This window comes from Lithobates pipiens, unplaced genomic scaffold, assembly GCF_037356315.1.
Source record: "Lithobates pipiens isolate NorthernLeopardFrog02 unplaced genomic scaffold, aLitPip1_a1.2 Scaffold_6, whole genome shotgun sequence".
NCBI classification, from domain to species: Eukaryota; Metazoa; Chordata; class Amphibia; order Anura; family Ranidae; genus Lithobates; species Lithobates pipiens.
Genome location: NW_027507881.1, coordinates 9,466,127 through 9,484,237, shown reverse-complemented (window position 1 = coordinate 9,484,237; position 18,111 = coordinate 9,466,127). Strand labels below are relative to the sequence as shown.

Here is an 18,111-nt window from a genome sequence, read left to right as displayed (position 1 = left end):
TTGTTTTATTATGCATTTCATTTTACATATCTACACACAGCATTGAGTGCTACACTATTTATTTATGCTTTATATGTTTACACTAAATGTCTAGTGAGTGTCAGCTGCTAGCCAGAGTCTCTTATGCCGCGTACACACGGCCGGACTTTCCGGCAGACTAGGTCCGACGGTCTTCCCGACAGTCTTTCGACAGACTTCCGACGGGCTTTCTGAACGAACGGACTTGGCCACACACAATCACACCAAAGTCCGACGGATTTGACCGTGATGACGTACGACCGGACTAGAATAAGGAAGTTCATAGCCAGTAGCCAATAGCTGCCCTAGCGTCGGTTTTCGTACGTCGGACTAGCATACACACGAACTGATTTTTCGACCGGACTCGAGTCCGTCTGAAGATTTGAAACATGTTCTTATGCCCTGTACACACGGTTGGACTTTCCGACGGAAAATGTGCGATCGGATCTTGTTGTCGGAAAATCCGATCGTGTGCGGGCTCCATCTGACTTTTTCCGTCGGAATTTCCGACACACAAAGTTTGAGATCTGGATCTAAAATTTTCCAACAACAAAATCCGATCGTTTAAATTCCGATCGTGTGTAGACAATTCCAATGGACAAAGTGCCACGCATGCTCAGAATAAATTATGAGACGAAAGCTATTGGCTACTGCCCTCTTTATAGTCCCGTCGTACGCGTTCTACGTCACCGCGTTCTGAACGATTGGATTTTCCGACAACTTTGTGCGACCATGTGTATGCAAGACAAGTTTGTGCCAAAATCCATCGGAAAAAATAAGACGGATTTTGTAGTCGGAATGTCTGACCGTGTGTACAGGGCATAAGTCTAAAGTCTGTCTGATTTTTCGACAGCAAAGGTCCGATGAAGCCCGCACACGGTCGAATTGTCCGACGGATTCGTTCCGTCTGACCTTTGCTGTTGAAAAGTCTGGCCGTGTGTATACGGCGTTAGCGCAGTTTTTATTTTTCATTTTAACCTCATGTATAAAAAGTGGCGGGAATACTCATGACATCATTGACCTAACATGGGCACATGCCCATATAAGGTCAATGATGTCACAAGCATCCCTGCCCCTTTATGTACATCGCCTGTTGGGTGGGGAATCTCTGGCCCTCATATCACTAGCCCAGCAGTGACAGCTGACTGCCAGCTTCAGGACAAACCCAAGCTCATCACTACTGGTCAGTGGGAAGAATGTGCCATGTAGTATTGGTCAGTGGGAAGAATACCCCCCTTACAGATCGCTAAAAAGAAAGTTAGTATGAGTGATTCCTCTAGCTAAGAGACAGAAATTATTCATTACCCAGAGAACCCCTAGAAATCTTTGAAGGAGCCCTGGTTGAGAAAAGTTGGTCTTTCTCCAAAATGTTTTGCCTAGAGCAGGGGTCTCCAAGCTACGGCCTGAATTGTATCCATTCCGCAGCTGGGGGTCAGTGGCATGTCCATAAAGAGGTTCTTCACCCTGTTTGACGAAAAATCTAATTCGCTCCTCCCTCCCCCCCCAAAAAAAAAAAAAAGTTCCAAAAGAAGAAGAGGAAGATGCATAAAGTGGAACTTCTCCTTTTAGGGTGAAGTTCTGCTTTATTGTGCACAGCTTGAGGATTAAGGTCTGCAGAAGCTGTCTATGGTCTTCACTTCAACTCCCCTACCCCATGTAGGGGGGAGGGGGGGGACTCTGATGGAGACTGTGATGAAGCAGGGGTTCTAATCAGGGCCATATTTAATATTGACTGGACACTAGGCAAACATTTTCTTGGCCCCCCTCCATGCAAATTCGCTTTCCACCTGCTTTGAGACATACAATAGATAGGAGCTAGGCTCAAAATCAGTTAACTGAATCAGATCAGGCAGTGATTGGTTTCCAGAGGTTACAGTGTATCATTACTGCTCACTGACTGGCTGCTAGAGGTTACAGCACATGACTTCTGCTTGTTGATTGGTTGCTAGAAATTTATGTACATCAATACTGCTCACTGATTGGTTGCTAGAGGTTACTGGGCATCCTTACCACTCACTAATTGGTTGCTAGAGGTTACTGCACATTACTGCTCACTGATTGGTTCCTAGCGGTTACTGCATATCCTTACCACAAAATGATTAGTTGCAAGAGGTTAGTGCACATAATTACTGCTCGCTGATTGGTTGCTAGAGGTTACAGCACATCATCTCCCCATTGCCTGCACACCGTGGCCTGGGAAGGTGAGGGGACCCATCAATAGACAGTCCTAGGACTCCTGGGATCAGTGGCAATGCTTTTGATGGCATCAGTGGCAGTGGTGGGGTGGATGGGATTAGTTAGGAAGCAGTACACTGTGGCAAATTATGAATCATGTAGAGCAAAGCTGGAAATCTTTGCCAAATATATAGTGGGGGATTCTACAATGACCACCACCAATGTGAGGGGGAAATTGCACTGACCACCATGTAAGGGGGGATTTTACACAACCCACCAATATAAAGAGGGATTTATACACTGACACCAATGTAAAAGGAGCATATACACCAACCACCAGTGTAAGGGGGAATTTACAATGACCTCTATGGAAGGGGGAATGTATACTGACAACCATTGTTGAGGAGATTTGTACTGGCCACCAATGTAAGGTGACACTTCTACACCGACTACCAATTTTAGGTGGGATTTACTCTGACCACCAATGTAAAGGGGGATTTACACTGTCCATCAGTGTGAGGGCAATTCTGCACTTACCACCAATGTAAAGGGAAATGTACAATGATCAACAATGTAATGAAGAATTTACACTGACAACCAATGTAATGGGGAATTTTACATCAACAACCAATAAAGGGGGATTTCTACACTGGCCGCCAATGTAAGGAAGGATTCAAAACTCACCACAAATGCAAGTTTGCATTTTTTTAACAATTACCAATATAGAGGAGTTTCTGCACTGGCCACTAATGTAATGGGTGTTTACACTGACCACCAATGTAATGGGTATTTACACTGACCACTAGTGTAATGGGGATTTACACAGACCACCAATGTAATGGGGATTTACACTGAACGCTAATGTAATAGGAGCATTGACAACAACCACCAACGTAAAGAGGGATTGACACTGACCACCAATGTGCGGTGGACCTTCACACTGGCCACTAGTGTAAATGAAAGGATTGTACACCAAGCCCCAATGTAATGAGAAGATTTATACTGACCACCAATGTAACTGAGGCATTTAGCCGGCATTCACATTTGTGTGTGTGTCGGGAACTCATGCAAAATCGCTTTCCTGACACCACAGAAATGTGCTGTCCTTTAGCAGATACATAGCAGTGCCATTAATTGTTAATGACACTCTCATGCATCGGCAGAGATGTGCGTATTCACATGCACCAAAATTCATGGTGCTGTGGCACCATGCTATTTTGAAAAAGAGTTCCACCTCCAATTTGCTTACCTTTGCAGAACAGGATGATGTTAGGCTTGATGATCACAATTGTAGGCAGGACTTTCAAGCATACCCCTTTACCTCCCCAGTGGGCAGCATTCAGCAGAAGTGATGGTAGAGATGACCTCATGGGGGCACGATATACATATGAATGCCGTGGTCTGTGGCTATTTACATAATAATGCCGCCGCTATTTACATATCAATGCAGGTTATTTACATGTAAACATGGTGTCTGTAGGTGAGTCATCTGTACACTGCGATAGGGCAGAGCTTGGCAGCATTAGTAACAGCATTTCACACTGAGATATCGGGACATGGCACAGGACTAAAACTTCAAGGGACAAGGGAATTTAAACTGGGATAATTGGCAAGTATGAGGCAGCTGCTCTGGGCCCCACAACAATGATGGGGCACAGGCAGGGTAGCTGTCCCTTTTGCCATGCATTAAAGACGTTCCTGGTTCTAATGGAGACTCTGATGTAAGGGGAACTCTGATGGGAACCCTGATATGAGGGGAGACTCCAGTGGGGAATCTGATGTAAGGGGGGTGCTAATAGGAACCCTGATGTAAGGAGAACTCTAATGGGGACCTTAAGAAGGGCTCCGATAGGGACTTTGATGTAAGGGAGACTCTGATGGGATCACTGATGTAATAGCGGCTCTGATGGGGGCTTTGATGTAAGAGGAACTCTGCTGGATTCCCTGATGTGAGGGGGCACTGATGGGGATCCTAATGTAATACAGGACTCTAGTTCGGAGCCTTAGGTAAAGAGGCCTCTAATGGGCACCCTGATGTAAGGAGGACTCTGTTGATCAAGCTGATGTAAGGAGGGGCTAATAGGAACCATGATGTAAGAAGGGCTCCGATGGGGACTTTGATGTAAGGGAGACTCTGATGGGATCACTGATGTAAGACCGGCTCTGATGGGGACTTTGATGTAAGGGGAACTCTTATGGATTCCCTGATGTAAGAGAGGACACTGATAGGGATCCTGATGTAATAAGGGACTCTAGTGGGAAGCCTGAAGTAAAGAGGCCTCTAATGGGGACCCTGATGTAAGGAGGACTCTGGTGGGCAAGCTGATGTAAGGAGGTGCTAATAGGAACCCTGATGTAAGGAGGACTCTAATGGAGGCCCTGATGTAAAGAGGACTCTGATGGTAACCCTGATGTAAGGAGGACTCTAATGGGGACCACCATGTAAGAAGGGCTCCAATGGGGACTTTGATGTAAGGCAGATTCTGATGGGATCACTGATGTAAGAGCAGCTGTGATGGGGACTTTGATGTAAGGGAAAATCTGCTGGATTCCCTAATGTGAGGGGGCACACTGATAGAGATCCTGATGTAATACAGGACTCTAGTGGGGAGCCTGAAGTTAAGAGGCCTCTAATGTAGGGTAACCAGACATTCCTGGTTACCGGGGACAGTCCTCGGATTAAGGACACTGTCCTCAAACCAAGTCTATCCCCGGTTTTGTCCCTGGATTGGATTTGAACAGGGGTTGGGGCATTTTCAAAGACAGTCAGTGCAGAATAAAATAAAAAAATCTGAATTTCTCCCCCCCCCCCCCCGCTCTGCCGCTCCTAATCGCTTGGGGGGTGGGAGTGTATGTTTATCATTATCTGTGCCCCTTTCTGATGATCATGTGCTGGTCGGAGCGGAGAGAATATTTCTTCAGTTTCAGGTGCATGCCTGTTCCACTCTTGCTTGCATGTTCTGCCTTGGCTCAAGTCCCGGCCAGCCACCTGCCCATCTCCTTGCCTTCCCTGGCGGAGTGATCTTCCTCTGCTCCCCACCCAGTAGTAGCCGAGGGTCGGGAGAGTAAGACTTGACAGGCTGTGAGGCGATGGGCAGAGAGTCACTAATTGCCGCCATTACTAGTTAAACAAAAATATGTCCCCGGATTTCATTAAAAAAAATCTGATAACCTTCCTCTAATGGGGACCCTGATGTTAGGAGGACTCTAATGGGGATCCTGATGTAAGAAGGGCTCCAATGGGGACTTTAATGTAAGGGAGACTCTGATGGGATCACTGCTGTAAGCCCTTGTACACACGGTCGGAGATTCCGACGGAATGTGTCCAATCGGACCGTTTTGTTGGATAATCCGACTGTGTGTGGTCTCCATCGGACTGTTTTCGTCAGAGTATCCGAAAGACCAAGTTTTCCAACTTGTCGGAAATATTTTCCGACAACATGATCCGATCGGACCTTGTCCAATCATGTGTAGAGAATTCTGATCGGACAAAGTGCCACGCATGCTCAGATCAAATTCCTACACCAAAGCTATTGGCTACTAGCCTGAACGTAGTCCCGTCGTAACGAAATAACGTCATCACGTTCTGAACGATCGGATTTTCCGACAACTTTGTCCGACCGTGTGTATGCAACAGTTTCGGACAAAATCCGTTGGACAAAATCCGACGGATTCGGTTGTCGGAATGTGCAAGGGCTAAGTGATGACGTTACTTCGTTACGACGGGACTACGTTCAGGCTAGTAGCCAATAGCTTTGGTGTAGGAATTTGATCTGAGCATGCGTGGCACTTTGTCCGATCGGAATTCTCTACACATGATCGGAGTATGTCCGATCGGAGCATTTTGTCTGAAAATTTTACCAACAAGTTGGAAAACTTGGTCCGTCGGATAATCCGACGGAAACAGTCCGATGGAGACCACACACAGTTGGAATATCTGACAAAACGGTCCGATCGGACACATTCTGTCGGATTCTCCGACCGTGTGTACAAGGGCTTAGAGTGGCTACGATGGGGACTTTGATGTAAGGGGAAATCTGATATATTCCCTGATGCAAGGGGGGAACACCGATGGGGATCCTGATGTGAGGATGACTCTGAAAAGTTTAGAGACCCCTGACCTAGAGACACACTTTTATTTCCACAGAGGCAAATAAACAAGAAACACACGGAAATAGAAAAAGGAAAAAAGCGGTGGATCCCGACACATTGTTTTTTGTATCACATTCAACATGTAAATTAATCCAATGAGCAAAAAAAAAAAAGGTCCAGTCAGTAGATTTATTCCTTATCTATAAAGACATTTCTTTACATAAAGGACAGGGTAATCATTTGGGCTTTATCGAGAACATTAGGGTTGTTGTGATGTGTGACAAAATGAGGACACATTGTAGGGTCGCTGTTGAGTCTTTTCATAGAGACGGTCTCACTGCAGGTAACTTACACCAAAAAAAGTCTAAAACAACTCCTCGCTCTACCAGTCTACAGTAACTGGAAGTCTACAGCAATGGAGGCCTCCATTGAACACCCGTTGAGATCCTCTTGGATGCACTCGCACATTTTCGAGGTTGGTAAAGTCCGGTCTCAGGCCAAGGACAGACTCCAGTTATAATAATATAAAAAACATGATAATAACGTCTTTCCCACAAATCACAGCAGAAACCGAGGGGGCCGCTTCACACAGACGCCCCGCAAACATCCTGCTGCAGACTAGGATTCCGGGGATTTTGCATGCAAATGAAGAAAGTGAGCATAGTCTTCAGAAGTGCCTTATGTACATCAACTCTTGTCCACAATATTAGCACCAACCAAACAAAGGTACAATAATCCCTTCACCGCAAAGGAGGTCCACCCAGATGTCACACTTTTCACATTTGTGTCTTTTTTTTTTTTTTTTTCCAACCCATTTTGCCATCCGATGAGATTACAGCATCAAGTTTTTTTTTTTTTTGTTGTTTTTTTTTTTTTAAAGTCTTTACAGTAAAAACTTGTATTATATAAAACCACAGGAATGATTCAGCCCTCAGCGTCAGTTGTCGTCATAAAAAAAAAAAAAAACAGACGGGGGCCCATGCAAAAAAAAAAAAAAAAAAAAATTAGAGGAGGAACCGTTCCTTGCCATCGCAGCCAATCAAATTGCACTGGGAACATGAGTAAGAGAATCTAACTGGCTACTTTTAGGAAACGTTCTTCCTTTAGCTGGTTTTATGCATGAGCGCCCCCCAGATGGATGGCTTATTTACTGAAGCAAAGAAAGTGGAGATGTCGGCAAAAACGGCCAACTAGATTTCGCAGTTTTTTTTTTGGCCGCCCTGGATTACGGATCCGGTTGTCTTTGCTCATGTAATAAATTAGCCCCGACGTCTTCTTTTTGTCATTTGCACTGGAAACCTTGAAGAGGAAGTATATATTATGTACATTTTTTTTCTTTTTTTTTTGCATCGCTCCTTAGACTGCTGGCGGATGCGTTCCAAGGTAAATATTAAAAAAAGGCACTGCAATGTTTTTGAGTTTTTTTTTTTTTTAATCTCTGTTCTCTTTCTATCAGTTTTTGTGGTACACAGACAGGACAAATAGATTTACCCCTCCACTCATCATCACCGTGACTAAGGTAGGTGTACTGATCAGTTATTATCCTTTATGGTGCAGAAAAAGGGCAACCAATCCGCAACACAGGACGCAGATTCACTGTAACCAAAACTAAACCAGGTAATGTAAGATGGCTTCAGCTCTGCTCTTTATTTGCCCGGAAAGGCCCCTTAGATGTGTTACGCCCCTCCAGTCGTTTCATTACCAGGCCATTTTTTTTGCGATACAGTACTGCGTTCCTTTAACTGACATGCGACCTTCTACCGAAATATCATTTATAAATTTTTTCCCCCCCTCACAAATAGAGCTTTTGGGGGTATTATATCACCACTGGGGTTTTTATTTTTTGCGACCCAAAAAAGACAAAATGTAGGTACCGCTCAGGTAGAAAGGTAAAATCTAACTAGACCCGCCTAGCTCCAAGCTGCAGCAATGTCAAAGGAAACGATCCATAAGCCGCACATCATGAAAGCAGAGCTATGTGCATGAAGTGAGATGAATGGCAGCCTCAGCCCGGACTCCAGTCAGGCCGCGGCCCCAGTGCGTTCCTCCCCTTGGAGCTTAATCATGTTCCCAGCGCTAAGGCTACCATTTATCTCACTTCATGCACATGGGTCTGCTTCATGATGTGCGGCTTATGGACCTTTTAACTTTTTTATTTTTTTTGCGCTATAAACGAAAAAAGACCAACATGTTGGAAAATAAACTATATTTTTCTACTTTCCGCTATAAAACCTATCCAATAAATTTTTTTTTTTTTTTTTTTAAATCAAACGTCTTCATAAATTTAGGGAAATACAGTATATATTCTGCTACATATTTTTGGTTAAACAAAAAAAATCCCAATAAGAGCCGGTTCACACAGCGGGCGATGCGAGGCGACACGACTCGCCTCGCTCTCGCAAGTCGCCCCCGTTCTGTACAATGGAACCGTTCTGAGAGGAGCGACTCGAGTCGCTCCGACTCAGAAAAAAGGTTCCTGTACTACTTTTGGGCGACCTCGGGGCGACTTGCATTGACTTCTATACAGAAGTCATCTGCAAGTTGCCGCTGAGGTCGCGGCAGGTCGCGGCGAGGCAAGTCGGAGTCGCCTCGCCTGCAGTGTGAACCGGCCCTAAGTGTATATTGATTGGTTTGCGCAAATGTTTTAGCATCTACGAACTATGGTATATATACTGGAGTTTTTATTTATTCTAATTTCTCTAAATTTTTTATACTAGTAATGGCGGCAATCAGCGACTTATAGTGGGACTGTGATATTGCGGCGGACATTCTAACACTAATGCCGCGTACACACGATCAAATTGTCCGGCGTACTTAGTCCGCCGAAACGCATTTCACCAGACAATTCGATCGTGTGTTTTTCTCAGCGTAAAGTCCGGCAGACTTAGAAAGTATTTTTGCAGTCCAATCTTTCCGCCGGACTTGGGTTTCAGCGCACAATACGTTCGTCAATATGCTAGTCCAGCGGACTAAGAATGATGCATGCTCAGAAGCGAGTACGAAAAAGGAAGCTATTGGCTACTGGCTATTGAACTTCCTTTTTCTAGTCCCGTCGTACGTGCTGTACGTCATCGCGTTAGCAAACGCCGGACTTTCTGTGTGTCCGTGTGTGGCCGAGTCCATTCGGTATAAAGTCCGCCGGACTATCGGCCGGATTGTTTGCCGGACTAAGTACGCCGGACAATTCGATCGTGTGTACGCGGCATAACTGACACTTTGTGGGAACCAGTGACATTAATACAATAAACAGTGCTAAAAAGTATGCACTGTCACTGTACTAATGACACTAGCTTGGAAGGGGGTTAAACATCTAGGGTGATCAAAGGGTTATACTACCTTCTATCCAATTATTGAAAGAACTTTCATGTGAATTCAAGTGCTGCATTTTGGACTTTTATATTTTTTTATTGTTTGACGATCAACAAACTGTGCTGGCTGCTTTTTATATATTATTATTTCTATAGTTAGCCCAGAAACCCACTACCCTTGTTTTTAACAAAGGGTTAACTGTGTGCCTAGCCTGTGTTTATACTTTGTGTTGTGCTTTTACTGAGGGAAGTGATGGATTTTCTTTCTCTGCTTTGCAAGGAATGAAAACCCATCACTCCCCCCCCCCCCCCCCCGTCAGAACGGAGATCTGCCTTGTTTACATAGGCAGAGCTCCCTTCTGTGTGTTTTCTCGAGTATTGGCGGGTGTCGGTGGATATCCATTGGCAGGACCCTCTGATCTGCAGAAGCGGTGTGTGCGAACAGTGTGCACAGGTGCCCCCTACCTGGAAGTTCAGAATTTTATATATATATATGATTCTGCACATCCTGGCCGTGCTGTGGCTGTAAATCTGCTATAGGACGATCGGCAAGAGGTTAATATGCTGAGCCTCGTTTTTTTTTTTTTCTGGAAAGAAAACGAGACTTTATTTTTCTAGTATGGATGGATGTGGTTGGATGATTTAACCCCCAGCTTCTTCCATCTACAATATCTGTGCAGTGGAATTCCCTTTACACCTCTCCATTGGGAAAATAAATAAATCAAGTGTAATGGTCACTGCAGATAGACTCTTCTAGCTGTAAATATTTTACCATTGAAATTCCAGAAGGCTATAAAAGTTTGATGGGCCATTAAGAGTTCTACCCAAAACTGAAGTATCCTTTTATAATTATAATTATGAGTAGTGACACAAAGGAGGAGCTCATTTTTTTTTCATAAGAGATTAAATGAGTGCCTTGTGATTGGGGTAAACCTAATTTGAGATGTCTGTGTCCACCATCAGCTTATGAGCAGCTCGAGAGAGAAAAAGGGCTTAATTGTAAGTTACAATGAAAGAAATCCCTTTAAAAAATATAAATAAAACAAAACATGGCATTAATCAAAATCTATTGACGATACTTCCCCTTTAGACTAGTGCCAGAGACAAAGAAGATGAAAAAAGGTTATAGTCACCACCATGATGATTCTCTTTCAATACAACTCTCACACACTTACAAAAAAAAACACAAAAAAAAAAACACATCAGCAATACGCATAGCTCAACTCCTACAAAAGCAAAAGAAGTAAAACAAGTCTTAAAAAATGAGGTAGCAATTGTGTGTTCAAAGTTTGGAAGTGCATCACATTGGACTTCAAAGTAAATCATTGTAATGAAGGGAATGTTACCTCAAAACAACATTATTATTTAGGAGCCACATAAGGAGGAAAGGGATGACCCACGTTTCTTCTGTGTTGACATGTTTCAGACAGAAGAGATGGAAAAATGGTTTCTAAGGAGGCATTCATTTTAGAGGACCATCATGTCTTACCAACAATATTTTCGTGGTGGGATTGTTGTTCTTTACAGTCGCATTTATTTTAGAGGACCACCATGCCTTTCTAATAAAATTTTGGTGATGGGATCCTTGTTCTTTATAGTGGCATTCATTTTAGAGGACCACCATGTCTTTCTAATAAAATTTTAGTGGAGGGATCGTTGTTTTTTATAGTGGCATTCAATTTAGAGGACTGCCTTGTCTTTCTAAGCCCTTGTACACACGGTCGGAGAATCCGTCGGAATGTGTCCTATCGGACCGTGTTGTCGGATAATCCGACTGTGTGTGGTATGCATCGGACTGATTCCGTCGGAATATCCGTCGGACCAAATTTTCCAACTTGTTGGAAATATTTTCCGACCAACTGGTTCGATCGGACATACTCCGATCATGTGTAGAGAATTTTGATCGGACAAAGTGCCACGCATGCTCAGATCAAATTCCTACATCAAAGCTATTGGCTACTAGCCTGAACGTAGTCCCATCGTAACGAAATTACGTCATCACGTTCTGAATGATCGGATTTTTCGACAACTTTGTCCGACCGTGTGTATGCAACAGTTTCGGACAAGATCCGACGGACAAAATCCGACGGACAAAATCCGACGGATTTGGTTGTCGAAATCTCCGACCGTGTGTACAGGGGCTAATAGGATTTTGGTGATGGTATTCTTGTCCTTTATGGTGGCATTCATTTTAAAGGACCACCATATCTTTCTAATAACATTTTGGTGGTGGGATCCTTGTTCTTTATAGTGGCATTCATTTTAGAGGACCACCATGTCTTTCTAATAAAATTTTGGTGGTGGGATCGTTGTTTTTTATAGTGGCATTCAATTTAGAGGACTGCCTTGTCTTTCTAATAGTATTTTGGTGATGGGATCCTTGTTCTTTATAGTGGCATTCATTTTAAAGGACCACCATATCTTTCTAATAACATTTTGGTGGTGGCATCCTTTGTTCTTCACAGTGGCATCCATTTTAGAGGATTGCCTTGTCTTTCTAATAGGATTCTGGTGAAGGGATCCTTGTTTCTTAGGTTCCTTTAGCCAAATGTTTTCTCAATTCTTGGGTAGAGTGTAGGTATATAAGGGATACAACTACTTTAGAACCCTATTTAGTTATTTATTTCGGTCCTTGTCCCTGTAAGGGGGGGGGGGGGGGGGGTGTGCTCTTACTTTCAATTTTATGGATGTCACCGGTACATGACTAGAACAGAAAATTCTAAATTTGTTCTAGAGACTGCACTCAAAGGTGGGATTATCCCTCGCTTTGATGAGATTTCATCTCACCTCTGGTTGTGTCTCTAGAACAAGAACTGGGGGTAAATTTCCTCAATGGGGGACAGACAGGGATAAAAATGTGATAAAGATTCAAAACCTTCCCTACTCAGTACAAAACTCCCAATGTGTGCTGGAGACTACAGTCTAAGGTGGGATTCCCCCTCACTTTGCTAAAATCAATTCTAGCTGTGTCTCTGGAATGGAAAGTAGGGGCAAATTTCCTCAATGGAGGACAGACAGAAATAAAAAATCAAAAATTCAAACTCTTCCCCACTCAATACAAACCGCCCAATTTGTTCCTCTTCTTTCTGGTTGTGTTTCCAGAATAGGAAGTGGGGGTATATTTCATTAATAGGGGGCAGACTGTGGTAAAAATTGATAGGGATCCAAAACATTCCCTCCTCAGTTCAAAACTCCCAATCTGCTTTGGTGACTGCAGTTAAAGGTGGGATTACTCCTCACTTTGATGAGATTTCCTGTCACTTCTGGTTGTGTCTCTTAAAGTTTGGTAGTAGTCTATGCCCTTGTACGCACGATCGGAGATTCCGACAACCAAATCCGTCGGATTTTGTCCGTCGCATTTTGTCCCACGGATTTTGTCCGAAACTGTTGCATACACACGGTCGGACAAAGTTGTCGGAAAATCCGATCGTTCAGAACGTGATGACGTTATTTCGTTACGACGGGACTACGTTCAGGCTAGTAGCCAATAGCTTTGATGTAGGAATTTGATCTGAGCATGCGTGCCACTTTGTTCGATCGCAATTCTCTACACATGATCAGAGTATGTCCGATCGGAGCATTTTGTCGGAAAATATTTCCGGCAAGTTGGAAAATTTGGTCCGGCGGATATTCCGACGGAAACAGTCCGATGCAGACCACACACAGTCGGAATATCCGACAACACGGTCCGATCGGACACATTCCGTCGGAATCTCCGATCGTGTGTACAAGGGCTAAGTGTTCTCACCCCATTCTGCCTAATGTGACCATTATAAAATTGTGTCTTTCCCAAGCTGCTGGACTGTTGTTTTACTAAGAATACAATCAGTGAAGTCAGATTTCTCAGCTTGGCATCACAAGCAAGAAGAAAGCTAGGAGCCTCATTAGGGAGATTTCTTGTTGGTGGGCATGAAAATATATAGGAAACCAGTCCACTGAATGATTCAATTTATTAGCACTACCTACAACTGAAATAACTATTTTAATATAGCTCAGAAGTTTAGTAGGGGTAGCACGGGTAACCACCCAAAGCAAAATTTAGACAGGAGGGTGATATAATGCTGATTGCTGAAATGATTTTGAGAATGTTGTACATGATGTGAGGGATGAGTCCTGGAAGCCAGATATAGATCATCATTATCTGGGTTGTGGTCAAGAAGCAGCTGAAGTACTTAGAGATTCTCACCCATGCAGGCGAAAGAGAAGAGAAGGAAAACTTTCCAGCCTTCCAAGAATTATTAAGTTCTGATATGGGACCCAAAATCTAGAGGCTTGGAAAGAGTTTTGATGGGAAAGAACCTCCAAGCCTGGTTACGGTGTCCTATCATATACAGTCTCTCATCGGATAGTGTCCGCTGTGTACTGCGCATGTGCAGTACACAGCACTCACAGATTCCGAAAATAGCCGAAGATGAACGGCGCCTGCGCCATGAGTCCAGGTTCTAGCCCCACCATCCAAGTGGACATAGAGTTGGAATATAAAAGAGCCGAGCACAGCGAGGCCGAGTCTGAAGCGTGGCAAGCGAAGCGAGCCAGCGAGGGGCCCTCTAATTTTACCAGCCCTATGTCCGCTTGGATGGTGGGGCTACCACCTCGACTTCCGGTGCAGGCGCCGTTCATCTTCAGAGATTTTCCAAAGCTTCTTCTGCTCCCTACTGCGCGAGCGCTGTGCATGCGCAGTACGGGGCAGACACTATATGATTGCCGGACTGAATACACCAGAACAACGGATCCTGTAGTCCTGAAAGTGTTAACCCCCCCCCCTGCAAGATAGGGCTGAAAAGGACAGGAAGCAGTCAGCAGTTGTTCATGAGGTGTGGTGTGGAGCAGAACACGCTTGTGAGAGGGAGCTGTGTACTATTTGGGCTAAGGAGACACTGCTGAGCTGTGGGGACCTTTGTTTGGACCCCTGGAGCAGGTGGGGACTTCAAACCCTCTTATGGGACAAGGTTCTGCTGGCGGTGAGTCAAAGATTTGCATCATACCTGAGGTTGATGGACTGTTCTGCTTGTTTTCATGCTGAAATTAAGCTGGTTTTCATTTACCCTTTGAAAAATAAAGACTGCTTGCTTTTACCAACATGGCAGGTTGGTGACCCAGACACACCCTACACAACATATATTACACATATTCAGAATTTCCTTGGGCAATATAACTTGCACAAGCAGTAAGATATGGTAGATATGCTTTACAACATGGATAGAATGAGGTCTGGCCTAGAATGGTACAAGTAAGGGCTTGGTATTAAAAACAAAACAAAAAAAAAACTATGGGGTAATAAATTCCTTCAATTGAATCATTAGACAGGCATTCCTACCACACATTCCTCATTAGGTGGCTCACTAATGCCGCGTACACACGGTCGAACTGTTTGACGTACTTAGTCCGTCATACAATCCGACGGACAATCCGGCGTACTTTCCACTGAACGGACTTGACCACACACGGATACACAAACAGTCCGACGAAAGCTTGCGCGATGACGTGTACAGCACGTACAACGGGACTAGAAATAGGAAGTCCAAGACACAGCAAAGCCCTGTAAATCCTTTCTGGGCATGCGCCATTCTTAGTCCGTCGGACTAGCATACTGACGACCGTATTGTCCGCTGAAACCAAAGTACGACGGAAAGATTTTTGGAAAAACCGAAATTCTTAGTACTCCGGACTGCACGCTGAAAAAGTCCGCTGAAGCCCACACACGCGCGTATTGTCCGCTGAAATGTGTTTCAACGGACTAAGTACGTCAAACAGTTCGACCGTGTGTACGCGGCATTAGACAGACTAAGCTATTCATGCATTTTTTTCCCTTAAAATACCCAAATAATAAAAAATAAAAAAAACCTAAATAATAATAATCCACTGCCGGGGCACACATGCATGCTGGACATGTATGAAGCAATCAAGAATAACAGACAGATCACACTTGAAAACATTCATCCCGGTTGAGGTAGGTTTGGTGAATGACCTCTGCGTACGGATTCTTGTTACAGTCTATATCCGTCTCATAACAAGTCAAAATATAAAACAAAAAAATGAATGAAAACTACAAAAAAAATGAAATATTAAAAAGTCCAACCAGGCTACAAAAGCAGCAGACATCCCTGGGTTATTCCCAGGAGCCTCAACAATCATCTGACACAAGAATACAAAAGAGCATATCAGAATTATCAGTGGGTAGTGACATGAAAAGAGGTAAGTTCTCTAAAAAACCTGTAGGTCCTGCCGCCAGAGGGCTTCCAGCAGGCAATTTCCATGTAGTGATAGTAAAAAACAAAAAAAAAAAAACAAAGAGACGGCTGCCAACAGTCTCTGGAGAGTAACAGTCTATAAGTGCCGCATTCTCACATATAATAATAAAAAAGTACAAAATTCTATCAAAAGGATATAAAGGGATCACAAGGTTTGGAAAAATGGAGACCTGAGATTGTGTAAAAAAAAAAGCTCCGTCAGACTAGGTTGATAAGGAGCAGCAAGGATTCAGGACCAGCTTTAGAGAAAGATCGGAGAAGGTTCAGTCCTTGGTTGTGGCTGTAAGGCTTGATGTAAGGTGCCCCGGAGGGTCTTCTTCGGTAAAGCTGATTTCATCTGGAGTGATGGTGGACACCAGCATTTCATCCAGATGACAAGATGGAGTAGACTGTTGCTGAAAGAGAAAAAAGTGGTTAGTGCTTAAAGGCCTCACGTATACATTGAAAGACAGTCTGTGTTAACTATTAAATCAAACAATGAGTGCCTTCCCGTGCATGGTGTAACCCAGTCTTTCTCAACATTTTCAATACAGGGAAACCCCTGAGGAGAGAAAGACGCTTCTCAGACTGACCCGGTGTTCTCACAGTGTGTGGCCATTGGCAGCGCTACTCTGGCCATCCCCACTGACGCGTTTTGCCCTGCCCACCGGGGGGGACCTTTGTGACCTAACCCTGGTGAGCGGGGCAAAACGCATCAGAGGTGAGGCCCGAAGCAGCGTTGCCTGAGGTCGCATATTGCGAGAGCAGCAGGTCGGTCTGAGCGGCGTCTTCCTCTCAGCATGTCTATACTTTTGAATTAAAGCTCAGACGCCGGCTACCACAGTCTGAGTACCAGCAGGGAAATTTTCCATTCACCAGCTTTGAGCATGGCTAAAAGGCCCAACATGATCACAGGGGAATTATTGAAGTAAAGTTTCCAGTCTCAGGGAACCCCTGCTAAAAAATACTATATCTACAACTCATGATAATTTGGTGTGATGGTCAGTGATGAAGAATGATTCTTACACTTGTGGTCATTGGGAAGAATTACCCCCTTTCAGAGAGCAAAAAAGACCAATGTTGTCAGTGGAAACTTATTTGAGAGACAGTAATTGCTCTTTGATCAAGGAACCCCTAGCAAACTATGGAGGAACCCTAGAGTTCATGGAACCCTGGGTGAGGAACCTTGGTCTAACCCAGTGATTCTCAACTAGGGTACCTCTCACTCTAGGGTTCCTCCAAAGGCTGTAGGGGTTCCTTCAGCATTGGGCAATTTCTGCCTCTCAGATAAGTTCCCACTGATACCATTGATCTTTTTAGCTATCTGTAAGGAGAAAATTCTTCCCAATGACCACAAGTGTAAGGACCATTCTTCAAATTGACCATCACACTAATGTATCATGAGTTTGTAGATTTCTAATTGTTAGAAGGGGTTCACCGAGACCGGAGAACTACTTCAAGGGTTCCTCTGTGTTGAAAAGGTTGAGAAAGTCTGGTCTAACCTGACAAATATTTCCGACATAAGGCTCATACAGTGGTAGTCATAAAGGGTGTCCCAGACACTCTTTAAAATTCTGTTGCTCCTACGCAAAAAACAAATGTTGGTACAGCCGACAGATTTATGTTCCTATCCATATATTTCACCTGGCAAAATGTACTGGGTCTTCCCAAATGTCATCATTGTTCTGTGACTGCCCTAGGTTTTTGAGCGATGAAATCAATGAAGCACAGTTTTAATTAAATGTTGCTACACAAATGTCCATCTGGACCTAGTGGTACTGAGGGGGCTGAATTAAAGTGTTGGAAATTCAATTTTTTTCTTTCTAAAATAACGAACCGGTGTAGCGCACCCCATAAGGAGACGCAAGTAGAATGGGATCCCCCATCCTGCACAGCCAGGCAGGAAGACAGTCAGTGACTGTTTTTTTTTTTTGTTTTATTGAGGGTAAGAAACTTGGATAAGGATGGGAGTTTATGGGATGTCCACATGACTTCAAACAGACTTCAGGGACAATTTTTCCTATACATGTATACAGATACAGATAGGCTGACACTGCTCCCAACATCACCTCTTCAGGCACTGCCAACCTACCTGGTTGCAGCCGCCCTTTTTCATCAGCCCTCCAGGCTAACTTCTCCCCACAGTTCTCCAGACTGACACTCACCAGCCCTCCCGGCAATGGCGGACTGACCATTGGGCCACTCGGGCACTTGCCGAGGGCCCCGAGCCACTAGGGGGCCCCATCAGGGTTGCCAGCCTCACTAAAACCAGGGACAGTATGTAAAAA

At 44.2% G+C, this 18,111-nt stretch overlaps 1 protein-coding gene across 2 annotated transcripts in view; it reads right to left on the bottom strand.

Annotated features, from left to right (window-relative positions):
- Nucleotides 1-6,460: 6,460 nt before the first annotated feature.
- The window catches only part of LOC143958220 (immunoglobulin superfamily DCC subclass member 3-like), a 319,528-nt gene continuing 307,877 nt past the window's right edge, over nt 6,461-18,111 (bottom strand). Inside the window, exons 14-15 of one of the 2 annotated variants that reach the window (XR_013270102.1) lie at nt 14,520-16,239; nt 6,461-14,488 (exon numbers count right to left, since the gene is read on the bottom strand). Coding sequence is in view for 1 of the 2 variants with exons in the window: in XM_077467717.1 (XP_077323843.1) it covers nt 16,108-16,239 (132 nt within the window). In the remaining variant the exon portion in view is untranslated. Of the gene's footprint in view, nt 16,240-18,111 lie in introns of both variants that reach the window. The other variant, XM_077467717.1, reaches the window with a different exon arrangement.